A 14,743-nucleotide genomic window follows, 5' to 3' on the forward strand; every position below is an offset into this window, starting at 1 on the left:
CATCTAACTATCTGCCTTGGTTTCAATGAAAATTTTTTTAAAAATAAATCACATAAATTTTCCTACAAAATTCATTTTCTTTAGATCCTACCACTTCAAACCCCAATGAAATCATATCACCAAATACACTTCTCATTGCTTTTTCTTCCCTACCAAGAAGAAGTGCATATTTTTGGGTGTGTTTACATAAATTGGAAACAAGTTAAATGCTATAAATAGGATTCTTTAACAAACAAAATGATATATATTACAAAAAGGCACTGGAATCATCGACAAATATGAGTGTCAAGATATAAATGATCAACTTTTTCGAATCAATGAGTTGTGTCCCAAAAAGAAGACAGATAAATCCCTCCCCCCTCCCCTACTTCCCAATTTTTTTCTATTTGCACTGTGGGGCTAAAATAGAACAGCTGGGAAAATCTGACGGTTAGATTCAAGTAATCTCCTTTTTAACACACAAAATCAGTATAGTTAGTTCATACCAAGAAGAAGAATTGGTATTCATTGTTTGTTACAAAGGAAGCCAGAAAACTTTCACCTTGTGCTTTGGTCAAAGAGGAATGATCAGATCTCAAGTGGAATTTAGGGTGAAAGATTGAGATCTTAAGGCCGCCACTGGGTCTTTTGTGCGCATATGATACCCTCCTTATCCTGAGCATAAGTCATTCGGATCTCCCAGTGCAAGCTTCTCAATATACCTTCCAATGGGTCTAATATCTCAACCTTCTCACGTATGATAGCCCAACCTCCAGGCCGCAGAATTCGATCCATCTCAACGACAATTGATACAGGCTGCTTACATCTGAAAGAAAAGTAAATGTGAAGATAAACATCACTGCTACAGTAAATAGCCGCTTAACAAAATGATATGGTATGCTTTACATAAATGGAACTCCAACACTTACAGAAAGGTCGGGTACCAGATCGGAAAACTGAAGAATAGACTACACTGTTTAAAGGAACATCTTATGACAGCAAAAGCAACCAAAAGAGAAGGGATATTATGGTAAAATGACATCTAAAAAACCCCACAAAAAAGATAAAATTTACTCCATGATGACGAGAAGAAATTTCAATCCCTTAGATTAAAAATGATATTACAGTTGAAAGGATTTTTTTTTTTTCTAAACATATAGAAGTATTTCTCAAAATCAATTGTTGATTTAGATACTTTATACATAGTACTGCAATGATAGCGATAATTTTATAAGATAACAGATCCAAATGCTAAATTACTACCGAAATGCTGTTCCTGATGAACAGAGCAGGGCTAAAATGTCTGCCTTTCTTGATTATTTTGCTAGTGGCCATGCATATGCATCTAATTTGAATCCTGTCACTTATTTAAAATTGACTTATGTTCCTCGTTGTCTTCCCCCCAACCACATCAATACATGCACCAATCCAAATGGGGTTTCTAACACCAAGGCACATCTGGGATTTTAGTAAATATTAGATTCATACTATAGCAATTTTCAGGGAAGGAAAAGTGGTCCTAGGTAAACTAAAGAACGTTGGAAGTTTGTGAATGAGTATAACATTTAGGTCTGGAATTATATAACTAGCCATACCAAGAAATACTTGCCAGGGTGCAGCCCGGTAACACAGAAAGATTCAATAAAAAGTTGAGATCCAACACCATGACTAAATACTACTGACATAATTAGACCATATACCTGAGGTTTTATACAAGACAAATATAATTTTACAATGCAGCTTAAACACTATCACTATTCCAAAACATTGATTCTTCCTTGAAAGAAAATCCATACTAATTATTCCCACTTCCCAAGGAAGGTCACTTAAATCATGAGACTTTCACTTCCTCTTATGATATGCATTACCTAGCATTCATAATGCCATAACAAGAAGAGGTAGGAGAGAGAAGGTTGCTCGCAAAGTGGAATTTTTTTTTTATAAGTATTTTCATAAAAGAATAGGCAAAGCTATGTTCAGTACAAAGAATGCCCTAATTACGTAGGAGCAATAGATACATGGAAATCATGGAAATCTTGGCCATTAAAATTAACGGCAATGGCCCAAGTACAAAGAGTTCTAAAGAAGAAAGCTTTAAGTTCCTCCATCGATCTCTTTTTGTCTTCGAACGTCCGTTCATTGCGCTCCTGCCACACACACCACATGATGCAAATAGGAAGCATTGTCCATACAACCTTGATCTGTTGATTACCTCTTAGGTCTGTCCAACTAGCCAGCATTGCCACTACTGTCTGGGGCATAACCCAACCCAAGTCTAGCCTACTAAATACCTCATTCCATATCCCTCGAGCTACCTCACAATATAGTCGAAGATGGTCCACTGATTCACCCTCGTTCCTACATATACAACACCAATCTGCGATGATCACTCTCCGCCTCCTCAAATTATCCGTTGTGAGGATCTTGCCCAAGGAAGCGGTCCACACAAAAATGCTGCTTTGAGAGGCGCCTTACATCTCCAAATCCTTTTCCAGGGGAACTAAGTTGAAAGCTCTTGTGACAGGGACTTATAAAACAAGTGAATCGAGAACATACCTTTACCTGTAGATATCCACCACAATATATCAGCACGCTAGTTACTCGTTTTGAGTGAATACAAGAGGCTGAAAAAAGCTGCGAAACTATCCATTTCCCAATGATGAGCCGCCCAGCTAAAATTGATGTTCCATTGGATATGTTTCCCCACTATCACCATGCCTTCCACCACTGAGACATCCTTGGCACTTGCAATCCTAAAGAGAGCAGGAAATAGGTCCTTTAGAGTACAATTACCACACCAAGTATCAAACCAGAATTTGATCCTAGCCCCATCTCCTAGACAAAATCTTGTGTGGCGAGAGAAGACCCCCATCCTTTTCTTATATGTTTCCACAAACCCACTCCATGAGCCCCTCTCACTTCATTGGTACACCAACCGCCCCATGAGTCACCATATTTACTCTAAATCACCAACTTCCATAAAGCTTCTGGTTATTTATGGTATCTCCACAGCCATTTTCCAAGTAACGCCTGATTAAAAATTCTCAAACTTCTAATGCCCAAACCACCATTAGAGAGAGGACAACATACCTTCTCCCACCTAACTAAGTGAAATTTAAACTCCTCACCTATTCCACCCCACAAGAAATTCCATTGTAGTTTTTCAATATGAAGTGCCACACTTGCTGGAATAGGGAACAAGGATAAAAAAACATGTCAGTAGGTTAGATAACGTACTCTTTATTAGGGTGATCCTACCACCTTTTGACAGGTACATTCTCTTCCAGCCTGCTAATCGACGTTCTACTTTCTCAATCATAGTGTCCCATAAAGAAGCCACTCTCGAGGCGGCCCCCAATGGAAGACCAAGATATGTCATAGGAAGTGAGGCAATCTTACACCCCAAAATATTAGCCAACTGTCTTATACGCTGAACACTTCCAATAGGCACCATCTCTGATTTGTCCAAGTTCACTTTCAACCCGGAAACTGCTTCAAAACAAAGTAGAAGGGCCTTCAAAACTCGAACCTGATTATGGTTTGCCTCACAGAAGATAAGAGTGTCATCTGCAAACAATAAATGCAAAATATTAACAAGTCCCCCACCCAGGGATCCAATTGAATAACCAGTCACACGCCCATCAGCGACCAAGGCTACGGTCATTCTACTCAAAGGCTCCATTACAATAATAAAGAGTAATGGGGACAACGGATCGCCTTGTCTTAGACCTTGTGTGCTGTGAAAAAACCCTGTTGGGCTTCCATTTATCATAATTGAGAATTTCACCGTAGATATACACCAACGGATCCATGATCTCCATCTCCCCCCAAAACCACACCTCCCAAGAAGGTCGAGTAGAAAGTCCCAATTAACATGGTCATATGCCTTCTCCATGTCTAACGCATATAATCCCTGCAGTGCCCGCTTTCAGTCTACTATCCAGACATTCATTTTCAATAAGGACCGCATCTAAAATCTATCTATCCTTTACAAAACCATTTTGAGGCTTTGAGATTATCTTTCCCACTACCTCACTAAGGCGATTCGCAAGTATCTTGGAAAGGATCTTGCATACCCCATTTACAAGACTAATGGGTCGGAACTCCCTAATCTTCGAAGCCCCAACTGTTTTCGGTATCAAAGCAAGGAAAGTGGCATTTAGGCTTTTCCCAAATTGTCCAGCCGAATGAAACTCTTGGAACACCTTCAGGAGATCATCCTTTAATACATCCTAGCATGCTTGAAAGAAACCCATAGAAAACCCATCAGGATCCAGAGCCTTATCTTAGCCATTTTTCTCACCACTTCAAAAACCTCGACCTCCTCAAAAAGTCTCTCCAAGCAAATGCCATCCATAGACCCAATAGAGTAAAAAACAAGCCCATCGGGGCTTAGGCCACCAACCCTCCTGCTCAGTAAGTAGATGTTCAAAAAAACCTACTACATGATCATTAATCATCTGCTCATCCTTACAATCTGCCCCATCAATCTTCAATGACTCAATATTATTAGATCTCCTGTGAGAATTGGCTACCCTGTGGAAAAATTAGTAAAGCGATCGCCTTCCTTCAACCATAACGCTCTAGACTTTTGCCCCCACGAAATCTCTTCTAATAGAATGATCCTCTCTAGATCTACAACTAGCACAAGCTTTTGAGTTAATTCCTCCTGTGTTAAGGTCCTAGACTCTTGTACCCTTTCCAACTCCTGGATCTCCCTTGTCTTGCATTTTTTCTTGTGTTCCCCAATGTCCCCAAAGGACTACCGATTCCAAAGCTTTAAGTCTTGTTTTAGAGCTTTCAATTTACCCGCAAACGTGAAATTGGGAGTACCCTGAATCTGATAAGATGACCACCACTGTCTGACCCTATCCATAAAACCTTTCGTTTTCAGCCACATGTTTTCGAACTTAAAGTACCGACGTCTTCTTCGAATCCCACCACAATCCAATATGATAGGCCAATGGTCCGAACATAGCCGAGGCAATCTCTTTTGCCAAACCTCCGGAAAATGACTTTCCCACTTTGGGAAAATTAAGAATCTGTCTAATCGAGACCACATCTGATTATTTGCCCATGTATATAAACCCCCGCCACTAGTAAATCCACTAAATTCAACTCAAAAATGCATTTCGAAAAATCTGACATTGTTGGATGCATTCTTCTATTGCGAAAACACTCACTGGGAAATCTTGTAACATTAAAATCTCCACCAATACACCATGGAAGATCCCACCAACTCTGCACTCCAGCTAGTTCATCCCACAATACACTCCAATCGTTGTCTGAATTAGGTCCATATACACCTACAAAGGCCCACAAATAACCATCTGATACACTCTTAAAGGAACATGCTACCGAAAATAACCCAATAAACTCCTCCCTTTTCTCCACCACTCGTTGGTCCCACATTACCAACACGCCTCTTGAAGCCTTAGTAGCTGTCAAATATACCCAATCCACATCAACTCCATATATTTCTTACAATTTTGTATTAATAACTTTCCACTTCGTATCCTGTAAACAAACAATATCCAGCTTCCACCCTCGCAACAAGTTTCTTATTTGAAGATGCTTGCTAGCCTCATTTAGTCTGCAAACATTCCATGATATGATTTTTGGTTTCATTTGGGATAGGCCAGCCCCTTCCCTTTAGTCCTATCCCTACTAGAGCTGCCTTTAGAGTTCATGGACCAAGTCAGTCTCTTGAGTTCACACCATTTCTTGGTACCAACTTTCCTTTGTTGTTAGTGACCTGCTTCGATAGCGGTAAGTGATGCCATGAACTGCTCCTCATAACCTTCACACTTCAAACCCACCATTTCCTGAATATCTTTCACCGTGTTAAACACCCAATCCGATACACTTGATTGATCTGGAAACAAACACTTCAAAGGGATAGGGTGCTGCATTTGAAAATCCTGTTGGTCCTCCAAGTTCTCTTCCCCAAGCACCAAACCAAACTCCCCAACAGAATCACTCGACACTTGAAAAAGCCTCTGGGAGTTCTCCTCATCAGAGAGAAATAAATCTTCACTGGCCGAGTCCCCTTCACTATCTCCCAATAAAACGACGTTGTTGGGCACCTCAGTTGTGCTCGCCAGACCCTCGTCTCCTCCCCCACGCTCCGTCAACAATTTCTATGCACTCCCCAGAGGTAGGAAAACACTTGGTGGTGGTGGAAGATCCACCTCTAACGTTGTCGGTGTTTTCTGTTTCTCCTGCTGAAACAAACCTACCTCCGACTACTCCACCACCTTCATCAGCGCTTTCTGATGAAGTCGCGTTGAAGACTCCAGCAAGTCCACCACCCTCTGGTGACTGCGTGATGACACGTCTAGTAGAGGAAACCTTCCTCCTGCACCCACGTAACCTGATCGGGCCCTCCACTCTTGCCAAGCCTTAGGCTTGGGCCCAGGCCTATCAGCCCACCCCTTGAACTGATGGCCACTTTGCCCATTAGTTACACGGGCCTGAGACAAATTCGGCCCATTGTGGCCCATCCTAACGCTTGAAGCCCTTAAGGGGCCTTGGAAACGCCCCGTATCTACTTTTAGACTCCCTCCCCCCCCCCCCCCCCCCCCCCCCCCCCCCCCCCCCCCCCCCCCCAAAAAAAAAAGCCCCGTATCATCCCTTTCCTTAATAACCTCGACATACTTCATCACCTTTGCAACCTCTCCCTGCAAATATCCCAATTGCACTTGCACCTCCCTCACCATGCAGAGCACCTCCTGCATGTCACTGACAAATTCTCTCTCTCGGAAAGGACCACGAGTGGCTCGATGCACATCTCCATCAGGCCCTCCCCCATCGGCCCCAATTCTTGGCACCCCAAAGGCCCCCGCTGGAGAGAGAGCTTCTTTGTATGATTTCAAGCACACCTCTTCCCCCCACTTACTCCTCTATACATCACCATCACCTCCATCTCTGCTTCTGTCCACCTCAGTAACCTCCCTCATTCTTCTCCATCCCCTTCCCCTCTCTTCTTCAGGAATAAGAATGAAACTACAACAACCCCCATTACCATACACTGCCACCTCCAAGAATCTGCCTCGGTTATTCGAGCATCGTTGAGCAATGAAACTCCGGTAACTCTCTTATTGACGAGTAAAAATCCTTCCTTTCACCTATCGCACTATCCTCCAAAGCTCTCTCAAGCCATTGTGTAGCGCCCAGCCCCAGCAAAAGCTCCTGCTTGAACCTTCTACCTCTTTCAATGATACGGACTAGACCACCTTCCCTCACTACAGAGAAGAGCTTAGATTCAATCACAAGCTCCCTTGTACATCCCATCTTAACAACATCGATGTAGCAAAGGAACTATCTAACCACCATCCTCGACGGCAAAGAACCAGAGTTTAGTTTTTTCACTCTTGTACGGAGAGAAAAAAGAGAGGAGAGCCCCAACTTGACAGTAACTCGCAAAGTGGCATTACATATATGTTTCAGATAAAGAGGCAGCAAGTGGGTCAATATAATGTGCTCAAGCAACTTAGGAAAGTCCTTACCGTAATTTGATCTGAAGTCATTCTTTAACATCAAAAGTACCACAGGAAGATGAAAACTTACGGAATGCACATGTCACCTCAGCTACTTCACCCTCTAATCTGAAAGGTAGCTCATTTCATTCAAAAGGCTGCTCATTTCATTCTCCCCAAGAATGAAAACTCTAGGTCATCAACATTTGGGAAAATGTACCTTGAAGCAAACCTATTCAAATTCACAACAAACATATACACCCTAAACTCCATTGCATGAGAGATTCTGAACCAAATGGTTAGAAGTCCAAACATAAAATGGATATTTGCTGCATATCCAACAGGCAATATCCCAAGGCACTAGCCATTGACAGGGTAGGGTGCATGCAACTAAAACTGCAACTAAAATTAAAATGAAAAGTAAAATTTATTTTCAAATCCTGTCTTCATGATAACCCACTAACCTCTAACCTCACCAATAATACAAATAAAAATTAAGTTGCAATCCTCAGTTTTTATTTTATTTTATTTTTTTATTTTTTGGATTGGTAAGTTGCAATCCTCAGATAGTCACACATGGTAATTAAAAAAGAGTAACTAGAGAGCTCTTGTTAACCTGTTCTTGAGCTGTGAGAAGAGGTGATCAGCATGCAAAAGATCATATGATCTTGGGTAAGTACCAAAAGACTCGCACCAATCATGGTAAATACCAAGAAGCCCACGCTCAAAAATGAAAGGAAGAGTGTCTGGTGCATGGACGGGGACTACATTCATCACCCAAACCTTCTGTTGAGAGAGAGCTGCAGCAAATCTGTATCATAAATGCACATATTACCCTACTTCCTGGCATGGTTATATGAAGTTAATGAAAAAAGCAGCCATGTAATCAGATGGGGACAGGACCTCAGTGTTTAAGCAAAGAGCAAAGGCATAGATTTTGTACATCTAGCCATTTGATACCTTGTTGAATATAAAAAAAAGCAGTAAAAATATCAAATAAAATTGATTCTTCCATTCTTTTGGTTGCATACCCTCCGTAGATGGCTTTCATGTCAAGCACATTCCGTATATTTGACCAGTCAATACCGATTCCAGTGAGATAGGACTTGTCAACAATAGCTTTCCAGTGGTTGGTGTCTGCAATCAATTTTTCTTTGTCATTCAACCATTCAGGATAAGTTTCAAGCCTTTTGGGCCATTCCTCAGGCCACTCTGCTCCATGCTGTTCAATTGCTGATGGAATGGTGTGCAAGCAAGTCTTTATAGAAATATACCTGTTCAAAAAATATATGCGGCAGCAACTAAGTAAATGGGCATAAAACTGAAATTGATGAGAAAAAAAGAAAAAAAAAAAGAAAAGAAAAAGGAAAAGGTAAGAAAGTACCAGAAATGAGGGGAAAAAAAAAAATGATAGTTCACTATAGCGAGTACAAATATTTCATTAAAGTCATGTGATAGTTTCATTGGACTTTGATTACTCTTAATAATTATAATATATATATATATATCTCAAGTTCAACCAAATTAAACATTGACACCAATAGATAGGGAAAATGGTTGAAGGATAACCATAAGCCGAGAATGCCAGTTAGGTATTGGAGGATACTCACACCAAAGGGAAAATAGTTAGTTTTTCACTACTTGAAAACATTGTAAGGCAGGTCATGATGTTGAACCAGGAGAAAACTGGTTCATTTATATTTAATTCCAGTGGAGTCTGACAGTCTATTTATAAAGTTCTTGGTAGGAGGTCATTAGGCATGATCATGCCATTGATGATCTTCACAGAAGAAGCTTGAACTGATCAGCAATATTATTAGATAGAGTCAGTAACTTGATGACAGATGGCCAACTGAAACCAATGCGGAAGTATCATTCAACCTTTTGGCCATGTAATGCAAATGTTTAATTAAAAGGAGCATCCATTAAAAAAAATCGAGTAAAAAGGTGCATCCATCGTTGTTCAAATCAGAATGAGGATTTTTCCCTTGATTTCTAAAAGAGTAAAGTAGACTTCCACACTGAAAATAGATTTTACTATTCTTAAATCCACAGTTCAAATTAACAGAACCAAATAGGAAGATAATGACAAAACAAGCTCATCTTGGCATACCAGGCTGCATCTGGATTTTCATTTTCCTTGCATAGAGGTGGATTTTTCTTCCTTCTCAATTCATAAATATCATTTGATTCAGGCTTCTGATATATTTTAACACCAACTTCACTGACTTCGTCAGTTTTATGAGCCAGAATATTCCAGCAGATAGATGCTGTTAATCTGGTCATGGCTGGAAAGAGATTAAGTGTTAGTAAATACAAGATTTTTTTTGTTTTTTTCATTAGTAATGCATAAACATAAACAGTTCTTCCGCACATGTAGAAAGAACAAACTGTAGTGCAACTTGGTAGGCATTAATGTGGCATATGATCCACAAGCTGACCCCAAACTAGCACGATAAGACTTCCATGAAGTTCAACACCCAATATTCTCACTTAACATGTTAAATTCATTTAGTCATCCCAACATTATGTAACAAGAAGCATGCGCATCTGGCAACTTCTTTTAAGGACATGGCTTGTAAATCATTTTACCTCCTTCACAAGCAGAAGGTGACTAGCAAATAAAACCTATTGCGGTATAATTTTTGATGTGGTGACTCGTCTGCACTATTGTAGAAGGAAAACTTAATTGCCACCAGCAAGGAAATATGATAAAGAAGACAAAAGTTAGAGATGCGTGCAGCCTGTTGACTTCTGGGCTCAACTCAATATATGTAGGGTATACCATATGAATGTGAAGGGAAGGATAAAGTTTTTTGAGTTATAAAGTTCAAACCCAATGCACACAACACATCAGCATGCCAGCTGCCTATAAATTCCAGTTCAGTCATCCAACTAATACTCTCAAATAGCCTAAGTTAGCCTAGGAATAAAATCAATTTCAAAAGGTGATACAGACGAAACTAAAATCTAAGGAAAGGCACATTTTAAGTTGAAACAAAAATATTATTTTCTTTCGTATAAAAAAAATTGAAACAAAAATATCATAAAGCAAACTTCGTTAAGCAACCAAGAACACTTCTATAGAGGCCAACCTTCTTCTTCTTCAATGCTGTCATGTTTAGAAGACAAAATAAAGTATCCACCAGGCCGTAAAATCCGATTCATCTCTAGAAGAAGCTTACCCCCTGAAAATGAAAAAAGATATAATAAGTTCAACTATTAACTTTAGAAATAAAAGTTCATATTAAGAGAAGGAAAAGCAAAAGACAAAAAATAGGAAGGAATGAGAAAAAGAGTAAAGACCAACCATTCAAATGCCAAGACAAGCCACATCTGCCACAATGAATAGCATCAAATACACCACTAGGAAAAGAAAGCCTTCTAGTTCCAAGGGGGCTAACAACTGCAGGAAAACCACGCTCAAGGGCAATCTGGGCCAGGTCTACTAGGTCATCCTTTAAGCCTAGTGACAATGTTAGTACCTCCTTATCAAGAAGAGAAGCTGAAAAGCTTGAATCTGTACATCCGATGTCCAATACCACACGGATATTCTTTCCCCATTCAATGTCTGGTACCATCTATCATATCCAATTGAATTTCAAATAGCTAAATGTGTTAAGTACGAAATTATGGTTTCACCATTTCCTTAAAAAGATCAGAGAACAACTGAGAAGAAAAATTATCACGACCTGCAGGTTCCAGCTAGCTGACACAAATATAATCTCATTCATAACTAGATAAGTGTTGCAAACAGAAAAGTATTCTTCAATTGTCCATTGTAAATAGCAAATACTGGAGTTTTTAAAAAGGCAACATCATGAGAAATTGAGTTGTGGGTATCTGTGATTGGTGTAGTGGAGGTGGGCTTAGACAAGGTAGGGTGGCAACAGCAGCAATGGGAAAAAAACCACAATCAAGGGCTATCCTGTATTGCACTAGTAGTAACAATAGTGGATAGATGGGGAATATCTATCAATCGCCTTTTATATATCAACAAAATCATTAATATGCTCAAGAGTCAAGACCCTTGGAGCTGGAAAAACTTACCTCTTCAATGGATTCAAGGTAGTGAAGAATTCCACCTTTGAACTCAGACTGGTCTTGAGGAAATGTAAGATATTCTCCGGACTCAGCCACCCAACTATGTTTCTTGACAAATGCAGCAAGTTTTGGATGTGCCACATTCTTATACAGTATCTGCACTAACAGAAGAGCATCACTATGAGAAACAATCATGCAAACCGTTATCTCTTATGTATTGAGACTCATATAATGCAACCGATTAATACCCTGCATATATGATATACCTTCATTTTGCTCTCAGGCCAGCGCACTGGCGACCCATAACCACCATGAGTTAGAGAAACAAGGCACATCAGAGGTGTTCTTGGGCAACTCCTCTCCCTATGTCGATAGCTCTGCAGCTTGCCACTTTCAATATCAATACAAGGAATATAATTGTGCTTGCTCTTTGTGTTACATAATTTCCAAGTGTAATGCGCTTTAGGATCAAACAAAGGACCTCTTATCTTTTTCTTCCTCCCACTGTTCCTTGACTCACCACTTCCATCTTCCAACTTCTCGTCAGATTCCGTATCCACTGGTTCAACTAAATCACTGTCTCCTACTCTATCCCCATTTTCTTCACCTTCACCATCCGGCCCTTCTTCCTTCCCATCTAATACTTCCACTTCTTCTTGCTCTTCCTTTTCTTCTGGTGAATCTTCACCCTCAGAGTTCTTTGACCCATCATTATCTTCAGCCACTCCCTTTATTTGTTTTGCGTTTTTCTCTTTAGTTACTTCTTTCTCATCCCTTTTCCCAGACTTGTGCTCACTAACATCCAAAGCCACAGACCCATTAACCTTCTTTTCATGCTTCCTCTTCAAACCAGACTCAACTTTCGCCTTCTTATCTTCTTTGCTTAATCCATGCTTTTCCACTTCCTTCTTGTTGGACTGGGTCCCAGAACTGCTTGCGCGTGTGTTTGTTGACACCGGTTCCACCATGCCATCAAAACTTTCCCTTTGACTGACTAAAGAAGAGGAGGGAGAAGAAAACATAGACCACACAAAGATAAAGCAGAGACCCAATATTGCCACTGCAGTCATCTTCACACAGAACCCATGCGGGCGTTTTGCTTGGCGGACAAACCGAGCTATTGCCATCTCTTGCTAATCCCCAATAAATACTACTTTGAAGTAAGTAAATGAAACAAGGAAATCTATACTCAACTATGAAAATCCTTCATAAAAAGAGAGCAGGGATTCAAAGATTCGAATCAAAGCAAGATCACGAGCAAAAAATTCAAGAATCATATATAAATAAGGATTCGACTGAAATTTTCGACTAAATCAAGAAAAACTGAGTGCTCCAATGGAGTAGCACAACCAAGCAACTTCCAAATTAAAATCTCCAAGGATATATATCTCTCAACATTTCAGCATACTAAAGACGTAACAGATTTCCATCGCGTTAGTAAGATAACCGACAAGAAACCAAGAAATGACAAGTATAAAATAAGTTCTGGTTTGGTTTGAACTAGAGCAAGAGAAAGAGCAAGAGAAACTGATTGAGGGCGCCCATTATAAAAAATGAAAGTTAAGAACGTCCCGTCAAGATTTTGCTGAGAACAAACGAGTAGATCAGAACTACCCCAGATTGGAATGCATTACAGATGATGAACTTCACCTGGATCTCTCTTCCAGTAGTATCACCAACCGAATTCAGCCTCTAACGTTTGGAGAGATGTCTCTTTCAAGACGGGGGAGAGTGATAAAGAATGGATAGTAACAAAAGTGAGTGGAAGGTGATCGAGTTCGTATTGGAAAAGTTTGAGGAACTCTTTGAAATTACATTGTATAGGAGAAGGCTGTATGTCACCTCGGAGTATCGGCAGCATTGATGGAGAGCGCCATCAACGGAAAGGAGCACGCCCCAATGTTTTGTGTCTGTCCTAACTCTCAACTTACAAAAAGCGCAATGTCCTAACACGCCCCAATGTTTTATAATATTATAAAATGAGAATATTTTTATAAAATTATATTATTTTTATAAAATATTTTATAAAAATATCTCTCGTTCAAAATATAGTTGTATAAAGTATTATAAAAAATATTAAGTGTAAATTATTTTCCAAGTTACAAATATTAGCTAATTAAGGTTGTGAGTTTCTCACACAGAAATTCCTTTCCAAATTAACTAGTTTAAACAGTTAGTTGGATAATTTAGCATTTCACTTTCAGTTCTGGGCCTTGTGACCCAGAGTGGTGATAAGTGAATAATGAATATAGAAATCAAACCTTGGAATATATAGCATTTGTCGTATCTCCAGGTAGTTACTGAATACTTTAAACAAGGTTCATTGTCTTGCAAACTTTTGCTAGTAAGATTATTTCTATTGATAAGTCAAAATGTGTTAAATGAATCCTATTAACTCTAAAAATGAAAATAATGCAAACTTACTAGCAATCCCTTTCAGATCAGATGAAATCATCCAATGGGAGGAAGAGCTCACCCACAGAAGATTCATGGAGGAAGAGGATGAATCACTAGCCTAGGAGGAAGGGAAGAACACGGGACAAAGAGGATGAATCACTTGCCGATGGAAGATTCACCTAGTCGTGGGACACAACAGACAGGTGATGATTTTTTTTCAATTTTCTTTTTCATCAAGTTGGATTCCTCGTATCTTGGGAACATTAACGAGATCATATTGGGTTCTCTCATTGTGAACAATTAGGGTTTCAGACAACAAATTTTGGTATTTCTCATATTTTTCTATGATTGTTTTGCTCATTGATGAGAACCCAACTTTGTTTCAGTAAAAATAGATCGCATGAATTTCGATAATATTATTACGTTTGAGGTTACTACTTTCGGGTCTACAGTTCCATGTCTGGCCCAAGTATGCAGATGTCCATAAATTACTGCATCTGATTCACACATTACATTTGCCTTAAGGGTTTCGGGGCCAACAAGGTGTAGAATTAAGTTATAGAGGTGTTTGCTCATCACCCTGTGATGAGTAAGAAAACTTTTTTTTTCCAATAACTTTCATGAAACTCTCTGTGCACCATAATAAGACAGATCTATCTTTCCGTTAGAAAATATAAGTGTTGACTTCAGGATCCGTGGAGATTACCACCTTTTTCCCAACTTAGCTTGTTCGAATCCTGTTTTGGAGACATTTTTGGTTATCCTGTGATTCACAGAATTTCCAAATTTGGCAAATTATTGTTGGTTTGCTAGGGTTTGGCCATAGAGGCCAACCCTCCCCCTCC

The 14,743-nt window shown here is 39.7% G+C and overlaps 1 protein-coding gene across 2 annotated transcripts; it reads right to left on the reverse strand.

Annotated features, from left to right (window-relative positions):
- Nucleotides 1–224: 224 nt before the first annotated feature.
- LOC121242730 (probable methyltransferase PMT28) lies at nt 225–13,440 on the reverse strand. Of its 2 annotated transcripts, XM_041140674.1 has the most exons (9): nt 13,152–13,440; nt 11,768–12,634; nt 11,508–11,657; nt 10,768–11,038; nt 10,553–10,645; nt 9,571–9,745; nt 8,489–8,731; nt 8,074–8,268; nt 225–805 (listed from the first exon to the last, which is right to left on the reverse strand). In XM_041140674.1, the coding sequence occupies exons 2-9, from the start codon at nt 12,626–12,628 to the stop codon at nt 607–609; spliced, it is 2,187 nt and encodes a 728-aa protein (XP_040996608.1). In that variant the 5' UTR covers nt 12,629–12,634; nt 13,152–13,440; the 3' UTR covers nt 225–606. The 2 variants fall into 2 exon arrangements, with proteins under 2 accessions (XP_040996608.1, XP_040996607.1); XM_041140673.1 differs by having other exon boundaries at nt 11,768–13,440.
- Nucleotides 13,441–14,743: the final 1,303 nt, after the last annotated feature.

This window comes from Juglans microcarpa x Juglans regia, chromosome 8D (genome assembly GCF_004785595.1).
Source record: "Juglans microcarpa x Juglans regia isolate MS1-56 chromosome 8D, Jm3101_v1.0, whole genome shotgun sequence".
NCBI classification, from domain to species: Eukaryota; Viridiplantae; Streptophyta; class Magnoliopsida; order Fagales; family Juglandaceae; genus Juglans; species Juglans microcarpa x Juglans regia.

Bases quoted from the DNA above. Each gene is read 5' to 3' on its own strand.
- LOC121242730 (XM_041140674.1), bottom strand. From the start codon at position 12,628: ATGGCAATAGCTCGGTTTGTCCGCCAAGCAAAACGCCCGCATGGGTTC. The intron at 8,732-9,570 runs GTATGCCAAGAT...TTTTTTGAACAG, and splicing joins GAAAATCCAGATGCAGCCTG to GTATATTTCTATAAAGACTT. The intron at 806-8,073 runs GTTAACAAGAGC...CTTTTCTTTCAG, and splicing joins TTCTCACAGCTCAAGAACAG to ATGTAAGCAGCCTGTATCAA.